Genomic DNA, 20,867 nt, shown 5'->3' with positions numbered 1-20,867 from the left:
TTGACAGGTGTAGGGCAGGTGACATGTTGACAGGTGACATGTTGACAGGTGTAGGGCAGGTGACATGTTGACAGGTGTAGGGCAGGTGACATGTTGACAGGTGCAGGGCAGGGGACATGTTTACATGTGTAGGGCAGGTGACATGTTGACAGGTGTAGGGCAGGTGACATGTTGACAGGTGCAGGGCAGGTGACATGTTGACAGGTGCAGGGCAGGTGACATGTTGACAGGTGCAGGGCAGGTGACATGTTGACAGGTGTAGGGCAGGTGACATGTTGACAGGTGTAGGGCAGGTGACATGTTGACAGGTGTAGGGCAGGTGACATGTTGACAGGTGTAGGGCAGGTGACATGTTGACAGGTGTCATGTTGACAGGTGTAGTGTTCAGTAATGATGTAGCAGGGCAGGTGACATGTTGACAGGTGTCATGTTGACAGGTGTAGTGTTCAGTAATGATGTAGCAGGGCAGGTGACATGTTGACAGGTGTAGTAGTAGAAGAAGAAGAAGAATGTTGATGGTGAGATCAAAAGTATTTAATGTCCAGGGTCTGAAGAAGGAGAAGCTGCAGGCACCAACTTCAAACAATACTTCATCAAATACACCATCAGCAGCCGGGGCACTAATACTGCAAGGCCACAGGGTCCAGAAGGACGTCCATCTTGTGGTGGACAGGAAAAGCGTGCAGAATGTTTGGGAAGAAAAGCTCACAGTTGTGGTTTCTTAGTCCAAGAGAGTCCTGACACTTCACAGCTTCTCCTCTTCTTCATCATACTCATGTCCATGTCCATGTCCATGGAGGATCACCAAGACCACGACCACGACCAAGACCAAGACCAAGACCACGCGCAGGGTGGGGTCGTCCTGGCTCATCATCTGACACGCAGTCGTGACATCATCCACTCCAGACCTTGGCACAGGCTGAGGGAGGCACATAGAGACTTATAGAACCTGGTCACACTCAAGACCCAGGACAACATCATCTTTCAATGTGGCCTGACACCTTATTTGATGTGGCCTGACACCTTATTTGACGTGGCCTGACACCTTATTTTACGTGGCCTGCCACCTTATTTTACGTGGCCTGCCACCTTATCTTACGTGGCCTGCCACCTTATCTTACGTGGCCTGCCACCTTATCTTACGTGGCCTGCCACCTTATCTTACGTGGCCTGCCACATTATTTTATGTGGCCTGCCACATTATATTATGTGGCCTGCCACATTATATTATGTGGCCTGCCACATTATATTATGTGGCCTGCCACCTTATATTATGTGGCCTGCCACCTTATATTATGTGGCCTGCCACCTTATTTTATGTGGCCTGCCACATTATATTATGTGGCCTCCCACATTATTTTATGTGGCCTCCCACCTTATTTTATGTGGCCTCCCACCTTGACTTCCGGTTCCGGTTCACCGTGCGTGACTGCTCGCCGTCTGTTCGCTGTTGCGAAAAAGCTAAGTAGCGCTCTATCTGTGTGCTTTTAATTGTTCTACAGCTTTCTTTATCACTTCTCAAACATTTTTAGTGGTACTATTTAACTTGCAAATCACCCGATCTCTGTCCCACCACCCTTTCCTCAGCTAGCTAGCTGCTAAGCTAGCGCGGAGAAAGGCAGCGCCGGTCAGTAAGAAGCTACTCCTACAGACCGCGACCACTTCCCTGAGGACAGCAGGAACTTCACTCGGTGACAGAAAACACTGTGAGTAATGGCTTCCTGCGCGTCTTGCACCATACTCACGGAGAGGTTGGCTCTGCTAGAGGGCCGTGTCCGCCAGTTAGAGCAGAGTAATGTCGTAACTTTAGATGTTGCGGACACATCTGCTAGCGTTAGCTGTAGCGAGCTAACTAGCCCAGCTTGTAGCAGTCCTAAGCGGCCTACAAGCTACGGTGTACCGGTTGAGACGCATAATAGATTTAGCTCTTTAGCTAGTCCTACACCCCAGTCTACCGGGCACCACACCTTAGTTATAGGGGACTCCATCACCCGAAACATAAAGCTTAGCAAACCAGCCACAATAAAGTGTATCCCCGGGGCCAGAGCACCTGACATTGAAGCTAATCTTAGGGAGCTAACTCGCAACAGGCCTAGTAAACACGTACGACAGGCTAATCGCACCACTAATTATGCGAATATAGTTGTACACGTTGGCTCCAATGACACTAGAATGAGACAGTCAGAGATTACAAAGAGAAACATAGCCAGGACTTGTGATCTCGCCAGAAAGATGTCCAGGCATCGAGTAATTGTCTCTGGCCCCCTGCCTGCGAGAGGCAATGATGAGAGATATAGCAGATTAGTCTCGCTTAACAAGTGGTTGGCTAGCTACTGTAGGCAGAAGGGACTAACGTTTATTGATAACTGGCCCTCTTTCTGGGGCAAACCAGGCTTGCTGATGAGAGACGGCCTTCACCCTAACCAGGAAGGCGCCATCATCCTGTCTAGAAACATAGACTACTATTTAAGTCTCACTTGACTGACTACACTAGAGCAAGCCCGGTCACAGGCAACTACAATGTCTGTTAGTCCGGGTGAGGAGTCAGTTAAGCTAGAACTAGCCAGCGCCAGGCTGGATAATCCATGTACGCATAGCAATTCTCTTAGAATAATACACAATTCACATAATGTTTTTTCTGTTGTGTCTGTGTCAGGGGTGGACATGCATTCTACTGAGGTGGCAAATTATGATATGTCCAGTCTATTGCAGCACCAAGCAAACAATCGGAAAATTCCCGTCATATCAATTCCTAGATATGGTCGAAACTATTTAAAGTGCACTACGCATAATAAACGCAACATTGTTAATATTGCCACTACGGATAATCTTAACAAAAACTCGTCAAAACAGCCCAATACCTATAATATGGGCTTTTTAAACATAAGATCATTGTCTCCCAAGGCGTTATTGGTTAATGAGGTCATTAGAGACAACAATCTTAACGTCATTGGTCTTAGCGAAACCTGGCTCAAACCGGACAAATTTTTTGCGCTCAATGAGGCATCTCCTCCTAACTATACGAATGCGCATGTTGCCCGCCCTCTTAAAAGGGGAGGGGGTGTCGCACTAATATACAATGAAAATTTCAACCTTACCCCTAACCTAAATAATAAATATAAATCGTTTGAGGTGCTTACTATGAGGTCTGTCACACCGCTACCTCTCGACCTGGCTGTTATCTACCGCCCCCCTGGGCCCTATTCGGACTTTATCAGTGAATTCTCAGAGTTCGTTGCTGATCTAGTGACGCACGCCGACAATATAATCATAATGGGGGACTTTAATATCCATATGAATACCCCATCGGACCCTCAGTGCGTGGCGCTCCAAACCATAATTGATAGCTGTGGTCTTACACAAATAATACATGAACCCACGCATCGCAACGGTAATACAATAGATCTAGTGCTTGTCAGGGGTGTCACCACCTCCAAAGTTATGATACTTCCATATACTAAAGTAATGTCCGATCATTACCTTATAAAATTTGAAGTTTTGACTCTTTGTCAACAAGCTAATAATAATAATAACTGCTATAGCGGCCGCAACATTAATGCTGCCACAACGATGACTCTTGCTGACCTACTGCCTTCGGTAATAGCACCATTCCCAAATTATGTCGGCTCTATTGATAAACTCACTAACAACTTTGACGATGCCTTGCGCGAAATTATTGATAGTATAGCACCGCTAAAGCAAAAAAGGGCCCCTAAAAGGCGCACCCCATGGTTTACAGAAGAAATTAGAGCTCAGAAATTATCATGTAGAAAACTGGAACGCAAATGGCGCGCGACTAAACTTGAGGTTTTCCATCAAGCATGGAGTGATAGTTTAATAACTTATAAACGCATGCTTACCTTAGCTAAAACTAAATACTACTCAAATCTCATCCGCCTCAACAAAAACGATCCTAAATTTCTGTTTAGTACAGTAGCATCGCTAACCCAACAAGGGACTCCTCCCAGTAGCTCCACCCACTCGGCAGATGATTTTATGAATTTCTTTAATAAGAAAATTGAACTCATTAGAAAGGAGATTAAAGACAACGCATCCCAGCTACAACTGGGCTCTATTAACACAAATACGACTGTATATACGACGGACACTGCCCTCCAAAATAGTCTCTCTATTTTTGATGAAATAACATTAGAGGAATTATTACAGCGTGTAAGTGGGATAAAACAAACAACATGTTTACTTGACCCACTTCCTGGGAAACTTATCAAGGAACTGTTTGTATTATTAGGTCCATCAGTGTTAAATATTATAAACTTATCACTTTCCTCCGGCACTGTTCCCCTAGCATTCAAAAAAGCGGTTATTCATCCTCTGCTCAAAAGACCTAACCTCGATCCTGACCTCATGGTAAACTACCGACCGGTCTCCCACCTTCCGTTTATTTCCAAAATTCTCGAAAAAACTGTTGCACAGCAGCTAAATGAACACTTAGTGACTAACAATCTCTGTGAACCTTTTCAATCCGATTTCAGGGCAAATCACTCTACGGAGACAGCCCTCGCAAAAATGACTAATGATCTATTGCTAACAATGGATTCTGATGCGTCATCTATGTTGCTGCTTCTTGATCTTAGCGCCGCTTTCGATACTGTTGATCATAATATTTTATTAGAGCGTATCAAAACACGTATTGGTATGTCAGACTTAGCCTTGTCTTGGTTTAACTCTTATCTTACTGACAGGATGCAGTGCGTCTCCCATAACAATGTGACCTCGGACTATGTCAAGGTAACGTGCGGAGTTCCCCAGGGTTCGGTTCTTGGCCCTGCACTCTTTAGTATTTACATGCTGCCGCTGGGTGACATCATACGCAAGTACGGTGTTAGCTTTCACTGTTATGCTGATGACACTCAACTCTACATGCCCCTAAAGCTGACCAACACGCCGGACTGTAGTCAGCTGGAGGCGTGTCTTAATGAAATTAAACAATGGATGTCCGCTAACTTTTTGCAACTCAACGCTAAGAAAACGGAAATGCTGATTATCGGTCCTGCTAGACACCAACATCTATTTAATAATACCACCTTAACATTTGACAACCAAACAATTAAACAAGGATACTCGGTAAAGAATCTGGGTATTATCTTCCACCCAACTCTCTCGTTTGAGTCACACATTAAGAGTGTTACTAAAACGGCCTTCTTTCATCTCCGTAATATCGCTAAAATTCGTTCCATCTTGTCCACTAGCGACGCTGAGATCATTATTCATGCGTTCGTTACGTCTCGTCTCGATTACTGTAATGTATTATTTTCGGGCCTCCCTATGTCTAGCATTAAAAGATTACAGTTGGTACAAAATGCGGCTGCAAGGCTTTTGACAAAAACAAGAAAGTTTGATCATATTACGCCTATACTGGCTCACCTGCACTGGCTTCCTGTGCACTTAAGATGCCACTTTAAGGTTTTACTACTTACGTATAAAATATTACACGGTTTAGCTCCAGCCTATCTCGCCGATTGTATTGTACCATATGTCCCGACAAGAAATCTGCGTTCAAAGAACTCCGGCTTATTAGTGATTCCCAGAGCCAAAAAAAAGTCTGCGGGCTATAGAGCGTTTTCTATTGGGGCTCCAGTACTCTGGAATGCCCTCCCGGTAACAGTTAGAGATGCTACCTCAGTAGAAGCATTTAAGTCCCATCTTAAAACTCATTTGTATAATCTAGCCTTTAAATAGACCCCCCCTTTTTTAGACCAGTTGATCTGCCGTTTCTTTTCTTCTCTCCTCTTCTCCCCTGTCCCTTGCGAGGGGGAGTTGCATAGGTCCGGTGGCCATGGATGAAGTGCTGGCTGTCCAGAGTCGGGACCCCGGGTGGACCACTAGCCTGTGCATCGGTTGGGGACATCTCTGCGCTGCTGACCCGTCTCCGCTCGGGATGGTTTCCTGTTGGCCCCGCTGTGGACTGGACTCCCGCTGATGTGTTGGATCCACTGTGGACTGGACTTTCACAATGTTATGTCAGACCCACTCGACATCCGTTGCTTTCGGTCTCCCCTAGAGGGGGGGGGTTACCCACATATGCGGTCCTCTCCAAGGTTTCTCATAGTCATTCACCGACGTCCCACTGGGGTGAGTTTTTCCTTGCCCGTATGTGGGCTCTGTACCGAGGATGTCGTTGTGGCTTGTACAGCCCTTTGAGACACTTGTGATTTAGGGCTATATAAATAAACATTGATTGATTGATTGATTGATTGATTTTATGTGACCTGACACCTTATTTTATGTTGCCTGACACCTTATATTATGTGGCCTGACACCTTATTTGATATGGCCTGCCACCTTATATTATGTGGCCTGCCACATTATATTATGTGGCCTGCCACATTATATTATGTGGCCTGCCACATTATTTTACATGGCCTCCCACCTTATTTTATGTGACCTGACACCTTATTTTATGTTGCCTGACACCTTATATTATGTGGCCTGACACCTTATTTGAAATGGCCTGACACCTTATATTATGTGGCCTGACACCTTATTTTATGTGGTTCGCCACATTATTCTACGTGGCCTGCCACATTATTTTACGTGGCCTGCCACATTATTTTACGTGGCCTGCCACATTATTTTATGTGGCCTGCCACATTATTTTATGTGGCCTGCCACATTATTTTATGTGGCCTGCCACCTAATATTATGTGGCCTGCCACCTTATATTATGTGGTCTGACACCTTATTTTATGTGGTTCGCCACATTATTCTATCTGGCCTGCCACCTTATTTTATGTGGCCTGCCACCTTATTTTATGTGGCCTGCCACATTATTTTACGTGGCCTGCCACATTATTTTACGTGGCCTGCCACCTTATTTTACGTGGCCTGCCACCTTATTTTACGTGGCCTGCCACATTATTTTACGTGGCCTGCCACATTATTTTACGTGGCCTGCCACATTATTTTACGTGGCCTGCCACCTTATTTTACGTGGCCTGCCACCTTATTTTACGTGGCCTGCCACATTATTTTACGTGGCCTGCCACATTATTTTACGTGGCCTGCCACCTTATTTTATGTGGCCTGCCACATTATATTATGTGGCCTGACACCTTATATTATGTGGCCTGACACCTTATATTATGTGGCCTGCCACCTTATATTATGTGGCCTGCCACCTTATTTGACGTGGCCTGCCACATTATTTTACGTGGCCTGCCACCTTATTTTACGTTGCCTGACACCTTATATTATGTGGCCTGCCACATTATTTATGTGGCCTGCCACCTTATTTACGTGGCCTGCCACATTATTTATGTGGCCTGCCACATTATATTATGTGGCCTGCCACCTTATTTTATGTGGTCCGTCACCTTATTTTATATGGTCTGACACCTTACTTTAAGTGGCCTGCCACATTACTACATTATTTTAAGTGGCCTGCCACATTACTTTACTGCATTATTTTAAGTGGCCTGCCACATTACTTTACTACATTATTTTAAGTGGCCTGCCACATTACTTTACTACATTATTTTAAGTGGCCTGTCACATACTTCACTACATTATTTTAAGTGGCCTGCCACATTACTTTACTACATTATTTTAAGTGGCCTGCCACATTACTACATTTTAATTGGCTTGCCACATTACTTTACTACATTATTTTAAGTGGCCTGCCACATTACTTTACTACATTATTTTAAGTGGCCTGCCACATTACTTTACTACATTACTTTAAGTGGCCTGCCACATTACTTTACTACATTACTTTAAGTGGCCTGCCACATTACTTTACTACATTACTTTAAGTGGCCTGCCACATTACTTTACTACATTATTTTAAGTGGCCTGCCACATTACTTTACTACATTATTTTAAGTGGCCTGCCACATTACTTTACTACATTATTTTAAGTGGCCTGCCACATTACTTTACGTGGCACGCTTGAATATCTGCTCGTCACTTTGACTTAAGACTTGAGAGCGAGTTATAAAAAAGTATTCAATACAAATGGTCCTAAGTTGAAATGTACACTGTAACAAGCGGCCCTATGAAGAGGATGTGGCCCTCAATAAAGGTGAGTTTGACCCCTGTAGGGCACTCACCCTTCTCCGGTGAGGGCGCAGCAGGCCTGGATGTGCCACTGGTGGTCCTTGACGGAGGTCAGCTGCAGACTCTGGGAGATCTCAGCCACGGACATGCGACCTTTCACGTCCTGCTTGTTGGCGAACACCAGAAGTCCCGCCTTCCTCAGGTCCTACAGGGCGCCAACATGTCATTTAGCACAGGTGACAGGTGACAGGTGGGAGGAGACCTTCTCACCTCATGTGCCAGCATCTTGTAGAGCTCCTCTTTGGTGACCGAGATCCTCTCTCGGTCTGTGCTGTCCACCACCACGATGACAAACTACAAGAGAACACACCTTGAAGAGCGCCTGGGACACAGTGGAGTCCTTTACCTCAGTGTTGGTGCAGTAGGTGTTTACCTCGGTGTTGGTGGAGTAGGTGTTTACCTCGGTGTTGGTGCAGTAGGTGTTTACCTCGGTGTTGGTGCAGTAGGTGTTTACCTCGGTGTTGGTGGAGTAGGTGTTTACCTCGGTGTTGGTGCAGTAGGTGTTTACCTCGGTGTTGGTGGAGTAGGTGTTTACCTCGGTGTTGGTGCAGTAGGTGTTTACCTCGGTGTTGGTGTAGTAGGTGTTTACCTCGGTGTTGGTGGAGTAGATGTTTACCTCGGTGTTGGTGGAGTAGGTGTTTACCTCGGTGTTGGTGTAGTAGGTGTTTACCTCTGTGTTGGTGCAGTAGGTGTTTACCTCTGTGTTGGTGCAGTAGGTGTTTACCTCGGTGTTGGTGGAGTAGGTGTTTACCTCGGTGTTGGTGGAGTAGGTGTTTACCTCGGTGTTGGTGTAGTAGGTGTTTACCTCGATGTTGGTGTAGTAGGTGTTTACCTCGGTGTTGGTGTAGTAGGTGTTTACCTCGGTGTTGGTGTAGTAGGTGTTTACCTCGGTGTTGGTGTAGTAGGTGTTCCACGAGGACCTGAGCGACTCCTGGCCCCCGATGTCCCACATCAGGAAGTGTGTGTTGTTGACCACGATCTCCTCCACGTTGCTGCCAATGGTGGGCGAGGTGTGCACCACCTCGTTCATGGAGCTGCATGGAGACAAGACCTGACTCACGTCCTGCAGGTACTTCTGCCAGGTGTGTTCAAGGAGCAGGAAGGTACTCACAACTGGTAGAGGATGGTGGTCTTGCCTGCGTTGTCTAGACCCACTATGATGACTTTGTGCTCTGCAAGGTGGAGCAGGAAGAAGACTGAGTGATCTGGATCATGCACTTTTGTTTCTGCACCATGTGCTTTGTTCAAGGACTACAGAACAACATGAATAGTATGTATATTCTGGACTACAGAACAACATGAATAGTAGGTATATTCTGGACTACAGAACATGAATAGTAGGTATATTCTGGACTACAGAACAACATGAATAGTAGGTATATTCTGGACTACAGAACATGAATAGTAGGTATATTCTAGACTACTGAACAACATGAATAGTAGGTATATTCTGGACTACAGAACAACATGAATAGTAGGTATATTCTGGACTACAGAACATGAATAGTAGGTATATTCTGGACTACTGAACAACATGAATAGTAGGTATATTCTGGACTACAGAACATGAATAGTAGGTATATTCTAGACTACTGAACAACATGAATAGTAGGTATATTCTGGACTACAGAACAACATGAATAGTAGGTATATTCTAGACTACTGAACAACATGAATAGTAGGTATATTCTGGACTACAGAACAACATGAATAGTAGGTATATTCTGGACTACAGAACATGAATAGTAGGTATATTCTGGACTACAGAACATGAATAGTAGGTATATTCTGGACTACTGAACAACATGAATAGTAGGTATATTCTGGACTACAGAACATGAATAGTAGGTATATTCTGGACTACAGAACAACATGAATAGTAGGTATATTCTGGACTACAGAACATGAATAGTAGGTATATTCTGGACTACAGAACATGAATAGTAGGTATATTCTGGACTACAGAACAACATGAATAGTAGGTATATTCTGGACTACAGAACATGAATAGTAGGTATATTCTGGACTACTGAACAACATGAATAGTATGTATATTCTGGACTACAGAACATGAATAGTAGGTATATTCTGGACTACAGAACATGAATAGTATGTATATTCTGGACTACAGAACAACATGAATAGTAGGTATATTCTGGACTACAGAACAACATGAATAGTATGTATATTCTGGACTACAGAACAACATGAATAGTATGTATATTCTGGACTACAGAACAACATGAATAGTAGGTATATTCTGGACTACAGAACATGAATAGTAGGTATATTCTGGACTACAGAACAACATGAATAGTAGGTATATTCTGGACTACAGAACATGAATAGTAGGTATATTCTGGACTACAGAACAACATGAATAGTAGGTATATTCTGGACTAAAGAACAACATGAATAGTAGGTATATTCTGGACTACAGAACAACATGAATAGTAGGTATATTCTGGACTACAGAACATGAATAGTAGGTATATTCTGGACTACAGAACAACATGAATAGTAGGTATATTCTGGACTACAGAACAACATGAATAGTAGGTATATTCTGGACTACAGAACAACATGAATAGTAGGTATATTCTGGACTACAGAACAACATGAATAGTAGGTATATTCTGGACTACAGAACATGAATAGTAGGTATATTATGGACTACAGAACAACATGAATAGTATGTATATTCTGGACTACTGAACAACATGAATAGTAGGTATATTCTGGACTACAGAACAACATGAATAGCAGGTATATTCCGGACTACTGAACAACATGAATAGTAGGTATATTCTGGACTACAAAACAACATGAATAGTAGGTATATTCTGGACTACTGAACAACATGAATAGTAGGTATATTCTGGACTACAGAACAACATGAATAGTATGTATATTCTGGACTACAGAACAACATGAATAGTAGGTATATTCTGGACTACTGAACAACATGAATAGTAGGTATATTCTGGACTACAGAACGCACCACACCCACAACCTTTTTCACAAAATATATATTGTTCCATATATTAGCCGCACCTGACTATAAGTGGCAGATATATAAATGAGTTATTTACACAGTAAATGTTTATTTACATACATTAATTGTTTCCAAACAGTGTCTGTAACACGGCAGTAAAACGGCTGATCAAACAAAACAGAAGTCATGATCATGGACCCACTAGCTGCGCAAACTAGCTCTCCAATCAGCTAAACAGACTCAATAACTCCACGCTGACGTTTAGGTGAATTTACTGAGGAATTTGTGAAAGTGAAACAATACAAAAATAATGTTATTGTAAGTTAATAATACTAACACAAACACTCGTAAACGTGTTAGCGTACTAGCTGATGCTAAGGACGCTAGCAGGTTCAAATGTGCATGAAAACACTCCAGAGGACATCACACATGGGACGGTTTAGTAAGTAAGATTTGTTTTAGTTATATTGTAAAACTTACAAACGTTGCTTGGAGTGATGTATGAGAGTAGAAACGCTATGGACAGCAAGGAGACTAAATGTTAGGTGGGAATCTTTGGGCACCTCAACATTCGATTACGATTCAAGAGCTACAATTCGATTACAAATCGATTATTGATGCATCTTTAATTTGTATATATTGATGCAGTTTTACATTTATTTTCGTTTCACTAAATAAGCGTTCATCACTTTAAAAAACAGTGTATTTGTAATATGAAACAGTTAAATTAATATCCACATTTATTAAATGAATGTGTTCCAAATTGGAACATAAGTGTTCTATAGTAAAGGAACTAGTCAGATCTCTCGCTGCTGTCAGACACATTTTAGAACGGTCTTTATTTACAATAAATACATCTATTATCCATTACTGACGTTTATTAATCAATTTTATGATCGTCCGTGTCCGAAGTGCGATGAATGTAAAAATAGAATATACAGTATATCTCTACTAAACAGCACGTTTACTTCCGGTTCAAAGCTTCAAACAGCAGGAATTCACATTGAAATGAATTCAAATGAACGAACGGCTCACACCGGGGAGTCACTTCTCCACCTTCAAAAGACTGTTTGAACCTCACATTTCTATTATACTGCTTCACTTCTTTTTACACTTGTGACAACGCTGGGTTGATGTTAATTATGTTCATTTACTGAGCACTCAGCAAAAGTCCTCTCAAAGCAGATTTATTAATAATCATCTTCCCTGTAATCGGCACTCACCCATCACATTAGGTACACCATGTGCGATTATCATTAGTACAGTATCTCTACAATTATCATTATTACATGTGTTATCATCATTATGTACAGTATCTCTACAATTGTCATGACGTACTTATGTGTTATCATTATGTACGGTATCTGTGTGATTATCATTATGTACATGTGTGTTATCATCATGTACAGTATCTCTACAATTATCATTACTCCATGTGTTTTCATCATCATGTACAGTATCTCTACAATTATCATTAAGCACATGTGTTATCATTATGTACAATATCTCTACAATTATCATCACGCACATGTTATCATTATGTACAGTATCTCTACAATTATCATTATTACATGTGTTATCATCATTATGTACAGTATCTCTACAATTATCATTATTACTTGTGTTATCATCATTATGTACAGTATCTCTACAATTGTCATTACGTACTTATGTGTTATCATTATGTACGGTATCTGTGTGATTATCATTATGTACATGTGTGTTATCATCATGTACAGTATCTCTACAATTATCATTACTACATGTGTTTTCATCATCATGTACAGTATCTCTACAATTATCATTAAGCACATGTGTTATCATTATGTACAATATCTCTACAATTATCATCACGCACATGTTATCATCATTATGTACAGTATCTCTACAATTATCATTACGCACATGTGTAATCATTATATACAGTATCTCTATAATTATCATTACTACATGTGTTATCATCATCATGTACAGTATCTCTACAATTATCATTACTACATGTGTTATCATTATGTACAATATCTCTAAAATTATCATCACACACATGTTATCATTATGTACAGTATCTCTACAAATATCATTACGCACATCATGTGCGTCATGAACGGAGGAGAAGTTAAACAGGACAATACTGCCATCTACTGGATAGCCCCCGGAACACTGAAATTCAAGTATTTATTTTATTTATATGCATAATAAAATAAATATATATATATATATATATATATATATATATATATATATATATATATATATATATATATATATATATATATATATATATATATAGCTAGCTATAATTCACTGAAAGTCAAGTATTTCATACATATACATATATATATATATATATATATATATATATATATATATATATATATATATATATATATATATATATATATGAAATACTTGAGTTGGTGAATTCTAGATGTAAATATACTCTCCTCTTAACCACGCCCCCAACCACGCCCCCCACCCCCGACCTCCCGATATTGGCGGTCTCACGGTTGGCAAGTATGCGCACGTGTTATCATTATGTACAGTATCGCTATAATTATCATTACGCACATGTGTTATCATCATTATGTACAGTATCTCTACAATTATCATTACATACATGTGTTATCATTATGTACAGTATCTCTACAATATGTGTTATCATTATGTACAGTATCTCTACAATTATCATTACATACATATGTGTTATCATTATGTACAGTATCTCTACAATTATCATTACATACATATGTGTTATCATGTACAGTATCTCTACAATATGTGTTATCATTATGTACAGTATCTCTACAATTATCATTACATACATGTTATCATTATGTACAGTATCTCTACAATATGTGTTATCATTATGTACAATATCTCTACAAATATCATTACATACATATGTGTTATCATTATGTACAGTATCTCTACAATGTGTTATCATCATTATGTACAGTATCTCTACAATTATCATTACGCATGTGTTATCATCATTAAGTACATAGTATCTCTACAATTATCATTACGTACTTATGTGTTATCATTATGTACGGTATCTGTGTGATTATCATTATGTTATCATCATGTACAATATCTGTACAATTCTCATTATCATCACGCACGGTATCTGTGCGATTATCGTTACGCATACCGTGTGTGTTATGATGACGTAAATCCATCTATTCATTTTCTACTGCTTGTCGTATATGTCATAGTGTAAAAAATGTGTTATGATGACGTCATGGTGTAAAAAGGTGTTATGATGACGTCATGGTGTAAAAAGGTGTTATGATGACGTCATGGTGTAAAATGGTGTTATGACCGGACAGCTAGCACAGAGCTAGCACGGGCCCGTTAGCTGGCCTTTGTCCGCGTTGTGGAAATAAACATTTAACAGCACGTTGGTCTTACCTTGGTGATTAAAAAGCCGCCACAGTTTGGTGAAAAGTATTCCCATGTCTGGACTCTGAAGCTGAAGTGTCGCGTCACTACTCGCCGCTTGTTAGCCTGGATGCTAAGCAGCTAGTTAGCCAGCTAGCTAACTAGCTAGCCTGCCAAGCCTGTCAAACGTAGCCGCCATGCTGCACTTGCCGCCACTCACTAAGCTGCCCTGGCGGCCAAATGAGACACTTCGGCGGCCAAATGAGACACTTTGGTGGGTTTAAGTGCGCTGATGCTAGCTAGCACTGTGTGGCTAAAGTTAGCCGCTGTCAGCTGAGCACTACGGGCTGTCACTCACTGCGCATGCGCTCCTCCGCACCAAACTCCCACCTGCACTGTGCGGAGTCGCGCGCACTAAAGTACCTGTGTCACGTGACCTTCGACTCGACGCGGGCTCACCTGTCACCCTGACGAGGAAAAAAAGACGTCATAACCGGCAAAACCACAAGCATTTATTGAATGATGTCGTCATCACATTCCTATTGGACGTCACCCTGCACAGCTGCTTCACACATCAGAAAGTGAAAGTAAAACTGAGGTGCGTTGTCTGATACATGAACACAACAAGTTTCATTGCAGCCCGTGAAAGTGAAAGTGAAATAAAAAAAGACACGTGATCACTTCAACACGTCATCAAATATAAACATTGACTTTGTATGCCAACTTGACTCCAAAAGACTGGACATTTAATTGGAAAAGTTGGAATATGACACAAACAGTATCTGTTCTTGTCGTATTTCAACTTTATTCTCCTAGAATTATGTATTTCATTTCCTGTAAAAGATACATTTTTCTAAAAGGCTTTTTTCTTCTAATAATAGCACAAACTTATTCTCACAAAATGACTTTATTTGTAAAACTATATTTCCCTAAAATTATGTTTTTCCTCATAAAAATTACAACTTAATTCTTGTAAAAAAAAATTTTTTACTAATACTTAATTCTCATAAAATTATGACTTCAATCGTGTACAATATCATTATATTAACACTTCATTTTCCTAAAATTGTGTTTTTTTAATAAACTTGTGACATGTTTCTCTAGTACTATGACTTCATTCCAATAAAATGATGACTTTATTTGTGTGTATTTCTGTACATTTTATTTACTATGACTTCTTTCTCATAAAATTTTGACTTTAATCGTGTAACATTTGAACACTTTATTTTCCTAAAATGATGTTTTCATTCAAACAAACTTGTTAAATGTTTTTTAATAGCTCTAGGACTTCATTCTCCCAAAGTTATCATTTTGTTCTTGTAATAGTTTTACAACTTTATTCTCCAACAAATATGTATTTTTTCTAAAAAAAAAATGGTCAAAAAAATAATAAAATAAATCTTCTAGTAGTATGACTTAATTCTCATTAAACAATGACTTCATCTTTAAAAGCATATTTCTCTAAAATGTAGTTTTTTTTCCCCACGTAGAAAATAATTGTATGTTTTTTTAATAAACTTGTAAATATATTCTCATAAAATTATGACTTTGTATTTCTGTAAAATTGTTCTTTTTCTCTCTTAAAAAATGACAACTTAATTCTTGTCAAATAATTTTTTACTGACTTTTTTCTCATAAAATGATGACTTTAATCGTGTGATATTTTAATTTTATTTTCCTGAAATTATGTTTTTATTTAAACAAACTTGTAACATGTTTTTTATTAGTTCTATGACTTCATTCTCCCATAGTTATGATTTTGTTCTTTTAATATTTTTACAACATTTTTTCTAATAAATTTGTAAAAAAAAAATAATAATAATAGTAATAATTATCTTCTAGTACTATGACTTCATTCTCATAAAACTATGACTTTATTTGTAAAAGTATATTTCTGTAAAATTGTGGGGTTTTTTTCTACTTAGAAAATAACTTTATTCTTGTAAACTACTTTTTTAATATGACTTAGCTCTCATAAAACGATGACTTTGTTCTTGTGATATTACTAAAACTTTATTCTCCTACAAATATGTATTTTTTCTCGTGGTACAAAACTTCACTCTCAAAACATTAGGAATTTAAAATTGTAACATTTGATCACTTTATTTTCCTGAAATTATGATTGTTTTTTTAAAAAAATACATTTTAACAATTATTTCCAGTCGTACTTTAACTTCACTCTCAAAAAATTAGGAATTTTAATCTTGTTATATTTTAACACTTTATTTTCCGAAAATTATGTTTTTAAAATGAATTTGAACCTCGTTTTTCTAGTAGTGTACGACTTCATTCTCATTCAATTGTGCCTTTTTTTCTAGTATTACAACTTTATTCTTGCCGAATAAATCTATTGTCCTGTGGTTCTACAAATGACTTTATTCTCCTAAAATGATGAACATATTGTTCATACATTATGACTTTATTGTGAAATTAGTAGGATTATACTTTTTTGATGTTCTAGTATTGTGTTTTTAATGTTTTATTTTCTACGATGTGGTCCAAAATAGATAACTTTACTGACATTTGTTGTTATTACAATAGGGCCACACTAGTTTTTGCCTCATACCTGTGAGAATCCTGCGTGCGTCTTAATCATTAAGGAGTGGACTAGCTGCAGTGTGCTTGAACAACCACCAGGCAGCATATAATACTGCATCATCTCTTCCTCTGTTGGACTTATCAGGGCTTCACGTGGAGGAAACGCCATTCTTCACACATTCTGTGAGAGAAGAGGCATAAACTAATCCAACTGTACTGTACCTCAGTAAATAATAACACAAATACCAATTGCTGCTGTGCTTGTTATGAAAATGCTAATATTAGCGTTGAAGGCCATTTTTCCGCTTTACACTGCAAACTTTTACCCACAAAATAAACAGCATTGTCAACATTTCAACCAGAAACCTCCAAACTCCCAAAACGTCTTCGATGTGTTTGTTTGAGCTACATTTGTGCCGCAAACATTTTTGCTCGACCTATTATAGTTTTATCAACGTTTTATGGTTTTTATGTTATTAACGTGTACTTAACATGTTATTAATCATAACTAAACCCCCCACCCCCACCCCCCACCCCTTCAACTATGCCGGGGGTCGGCAACCCGCGGATCCAGAGCCGCATGCAGCTCTTTAGCGCCGCCCTAGTGGCTCTCTGGAGATTTTTCAAAAATGTATTAAGAATGGAAAAAGATGAGGGGGGAAAAATCAATTTTTTTGTTTTAATATGGTTTCTGTAGGAGGACAAACATGACACAAACCTCCCTAATTGTTATAAATCACACTGCTTATATTAAACATGCTTCACTGATTCGAGTATTTGGCGAGCGCCGTTTTGTCCTACTCATTTTGCCGGTCCTTGAACTCACCGTATAGTTTGTTTACATGTTTAACTTTCTCCGACTTTTAGGACGTGTTTTATGCCACTTCTTTTTCTGTCTCATTTTGTCCACCACACTTTTAACGTTGTGCATTAGTGCACAAAGGTGAGTTTTGTTGATGTTATTGACTTGTGTGGAGTGCTAATCAGACATATTTGGTCACTGCATGACTGCAAGCTAATCGATGCTAACATGCTATTTAGGCTAGCGATATGTACACATTGCATCATTATGCCTCATTTGTAGCTATATTTGAGCTCATTTAGTTTCCTTTAAGTCCTCTTAATTCAATTTATATCTCATGACACATGTAATATGGCTTTTAATTTTTTGCGGCTCCAGACAGATTTGTTTTTGTATTTTTGGTCCAATGGGTGAGGGCCGACATCCGGGCAACTGAGCTACATACGGGTTCTTCGAGCCATAGCAACCAGACTGGCGTTGAAAACAAACCGTTGCCATTACTCTTTAACCTGTCGACCTACGCTGGTTAAACCCGTCATTCTGCCTCCAAAATGCAGAAAAACGGTGTTGTTTTTGGTTGTTCTAACCACAACTGGAAACAGGGAAAACAAAGGTTGTATTTTGTTCTGCCAAAGTGTGATAAAAGCCCACAGAGACGAGACAAATGGCTCGCAGCTTTACACTGGGAAAACGAGGACGGTTCTCACTGGAGTCCCCCAAAGTCCCGGGTCGTGTGTTCGGATCACTTCCTTTCTGGTAAATATAAGGAACAAAAATCCACCTTCTTAACCACAACTTGGCTATACCGTCCGTGCTAATGTTGTACTTGTTGAATTTGTACCTTATAACGTTCGACAGCTGAAGTTGTTGTTGTACAAAAATAACATGCGGTATATACTATATAGTCTATAACAGGGGTCACCAACCTTTTTGAAACCAAGGGCTACTTCTTGGGTACTGGTTAATGCGAAGGGCTACCAGTTTGATAACCACTTAAATAAATTGCCAGACTTGCAACACTTTATTTTTATATTTTCTCTAAGTGCACATTTTTCAAATTGAACATTTTCAAATGATCACTTCTAAGACAGTCTTGTGAAATCACAATATCCCATTTTAACTAGCTAGCCACTAACATTTTTTAACAAATCATGAATTACTTTGCACCATGTTTGTACAAATAATAACTCATGTAAAATACAAAAGTAAACTCTCAAATTTTTAAATCATGTCACACTTTGAACTGGACACCAAATCTGTTATCTGTTTCTTTGTCAGTTAGTGGGAAGCCTGGCATTGCATGCTGTTAACTAGTGTGTTGTACTCTGGTGTGTAACTTGACACTGCAACTCTGAGTGAGTCTTGCAGATGTGCATCAGTGAGGCGTGTTCTGTGTTTGTTCTTGATGAAGTTCATGTCAGAAAAGGCTGATTCACAAAGATAAGATTTTTCCTCATTGTTTGCGGAACCTTCTTAATCTTTTGGACATATTTTCACAGCAATCTGGCCTTAAGCTTAATTATGATAAATGTAAAATGTTAAGGATCGGAAATCTAAAGGGAACGTCCTTTCGAATGGAATGCAAAGTGCCTGTTTTGTGGACAGATGGACCAGTTAACATACTTGGTGTTGTTGTCCCAGAAAATCTGGAAGATCTAGGCTCAGTAAAGTATGATAATCGACTAAGAAAGCTGGACAAAATTATGCAATTATGGAAAGGGAAATCCCTAACCTTGTATGGTAAAATGTCTATTGCCAACTCGTTAATTATTCCTCAATTTATTTATTTGTTTTTGTCATTACCAGCTCCATCACAAAACTTTTTTAAGATTTATGAGCGGAGGGTCTTCGATTTTGTCTGGAACGGCAAACCAGAAAAGATTAAAAGAAAGGTTTTGTACAAAGAGTATGAATATGGGGGCCTGAAACTTCTCAACCTTGAAGCTATGTGTCTGTCTTTAAAAGCATCAATTGTTCCAAAGATGTATTTAAACATTGAGTGGTACACAAATGTCCTGTTGGACAAAAAACATGTACTGTATCAAAAGAAATGTTATCCTTTTTTACAAGTGATCCCCTCCCAGAGAGTCTGCTGGGAAACATGGCGGGGGTCATAAAGGAAACAATCCACTCATAGTGGTGTTTTCAATTTGATGTGCCAGAAAAAAGAGACGATATTTTGCAGCAGTTAATATGGATGAACTCTAATATTGTAATAGATGGAAAGCCTTTCTTTTGGAAAAATATGTTTGAAAGAGGAATCATTTTTGTCAATGATATTATCAATGAGAATGGTAAAATGATGAAGTATGATGAATTTAGAGCTATGTATGGTGATGCTTGCTCAAGCTTTTCATTTGATCAACTAACTGGAGTCATTGGGAAAAGATGGAAACAAATAATTAATTATGGAACTACTAAATTATTAGTTTGTAAACCTCTAATAAGAAATTCTAGTTGGCAAAAAGGAACTAAAATAAATAGAAAAATATATAATTTTTATTTAATAAAGAAATCTTTGAAGGCTGCCTCATACAACACAAATGGAAAATGGGAGGACTTTTTTGACTGCCCGTTGCCATGGGATGCCATATTCAAACTAATCTATAAAACCACTATCCATGTGCAAAATCGTTATTTTCAAATTAAAATGATTTATAACTTCTTACCCACAGGGAAAATGTTAAAATTATGGAATATGACAGAGTCAGATGATTGCCGATTTTGTTGTCAGGAGCCTGAATCCACCCTGCATTTGTTTTGGTATTGTCATATTGTGTCTTTGTTTTGGGTGGAAGTTCCAAAAATGTGTTTAAGAATTGGTTTGTTTATGAAGCTTAATGTGGTTTCTGTTATTTTAGGAGAGTTCATTGACAATCATGATTTAGTCAATTTAATTATAGTACTCGGTAAAATGTTTATTTTTAAGGCCAAAAACAGATATTCACTTAGTATTACTTTCTTTAAAACATTTATTCAGTATTTTCTAACTTTAGAAAGTTACATGGTTGAAAACGATAATGATGCCAAAAAACATAAAAAAAAAGATGAGAAGTCCTCAAAGGCTTATTTTGA

The 20,867-nt window shown here is 39.1% G+C and overlaps 2 protein-coding genes across 4 annotated transcripts in view; both read right to left on the bottom strand.

Moving 5' to 3' along the window:
- Window positions 1-519: 519 nt before the first annotated feature.
- arl5a (ADP-ribosylation factor-like 5A) lies at window positions 520-14,829 on the bottom strand. The gene is made up of 6 exons (XM_062067400.1): window positions 14,483-14,829; window positions 9,188-9,248; window positions 8,963-9,110; window positions 8,287-8,370; window positions 8,070-8,221; window positions 520-919 (listed from the first exon to the last, which is right to left on the bottom strand). The coding sequence occupies exons 1-6, from the start codon at window positions 14,526-14,528 to the stop codon at window positions 871-873; spliced, it is 540 nt and encodes a 179-aa protein (XP_061923384.1). The 5' UTR covers window positions 14,529-14,829; the 3' UTR covers window positions 520-870.
- Window positions 14,830-15,044: 215 nt separating this feature from the next.
- The window catches only part of cacnb4a (calcium channel, voltage-dependent, beta 4a subunit), a 50,536-nt gene continuing 44,713 nt past the window's right edge, over window positions 15,045-20,867 (bottom strand). For all 3 annotated transcript variants that reach the window (XR_009828251.1, XM_062067396.1, XM_062067399.1), the window contains one exon: window positions 15,045-17,171. Coding sequence is in view for 2 of the 3 variants with exons in the window: in XM_062067396.1 (XP_061923380.1) it covers window positions 17,163-17,171 (9 nt within the window). In the remaining variant the exon portion in view is untranslated. The remainder of the gene's footprint in view (window positions 17,172-20,867) is intronic.

Source organism: Entelurus aequoreus, linkage group LG13, assembly GCF_033978785.1.
Source record: "Entelurus aequoreus isolate RoL-2023_Sb linkage group LG13, RoL_Eaeq_v1.1, whole genome shotgun sequence".
In the NCBI taxonomy this organism is placed as follows: domain Eukaryota; kingdom Metazoa; phylum Chordata; class Actinopteri; order Syngnathiformes; family Syngnathidae; genus Entelurus; species Entelurus aequoreus.
This window is presented reverse-complemented; position numbering and strand designations above follow the sequence as displayed.

Coding starts and splice junctions, on each gene's coding strand:
- arl5a (XM_062067400.1), bottom strand. CDS start 14,528: ATGGGAATACTTTTCACCAAACTGTGGCGGCTTTTTAATCACCAAG. Junction 8,371..8,962: donor CCTACTACACCAACACCGAG/GTAAACACCTAC, acceptor GTTCTCTTGTAG/TTTGTCATCGTGGTGGTGGA. Junction 8,222..8,286: donor ACAAGATGCTGGCACATGAG/GTGAGAAGGTCT, acceptor GGCGCCCTGTAG/GACCTGAGGAAGGCGGGACT.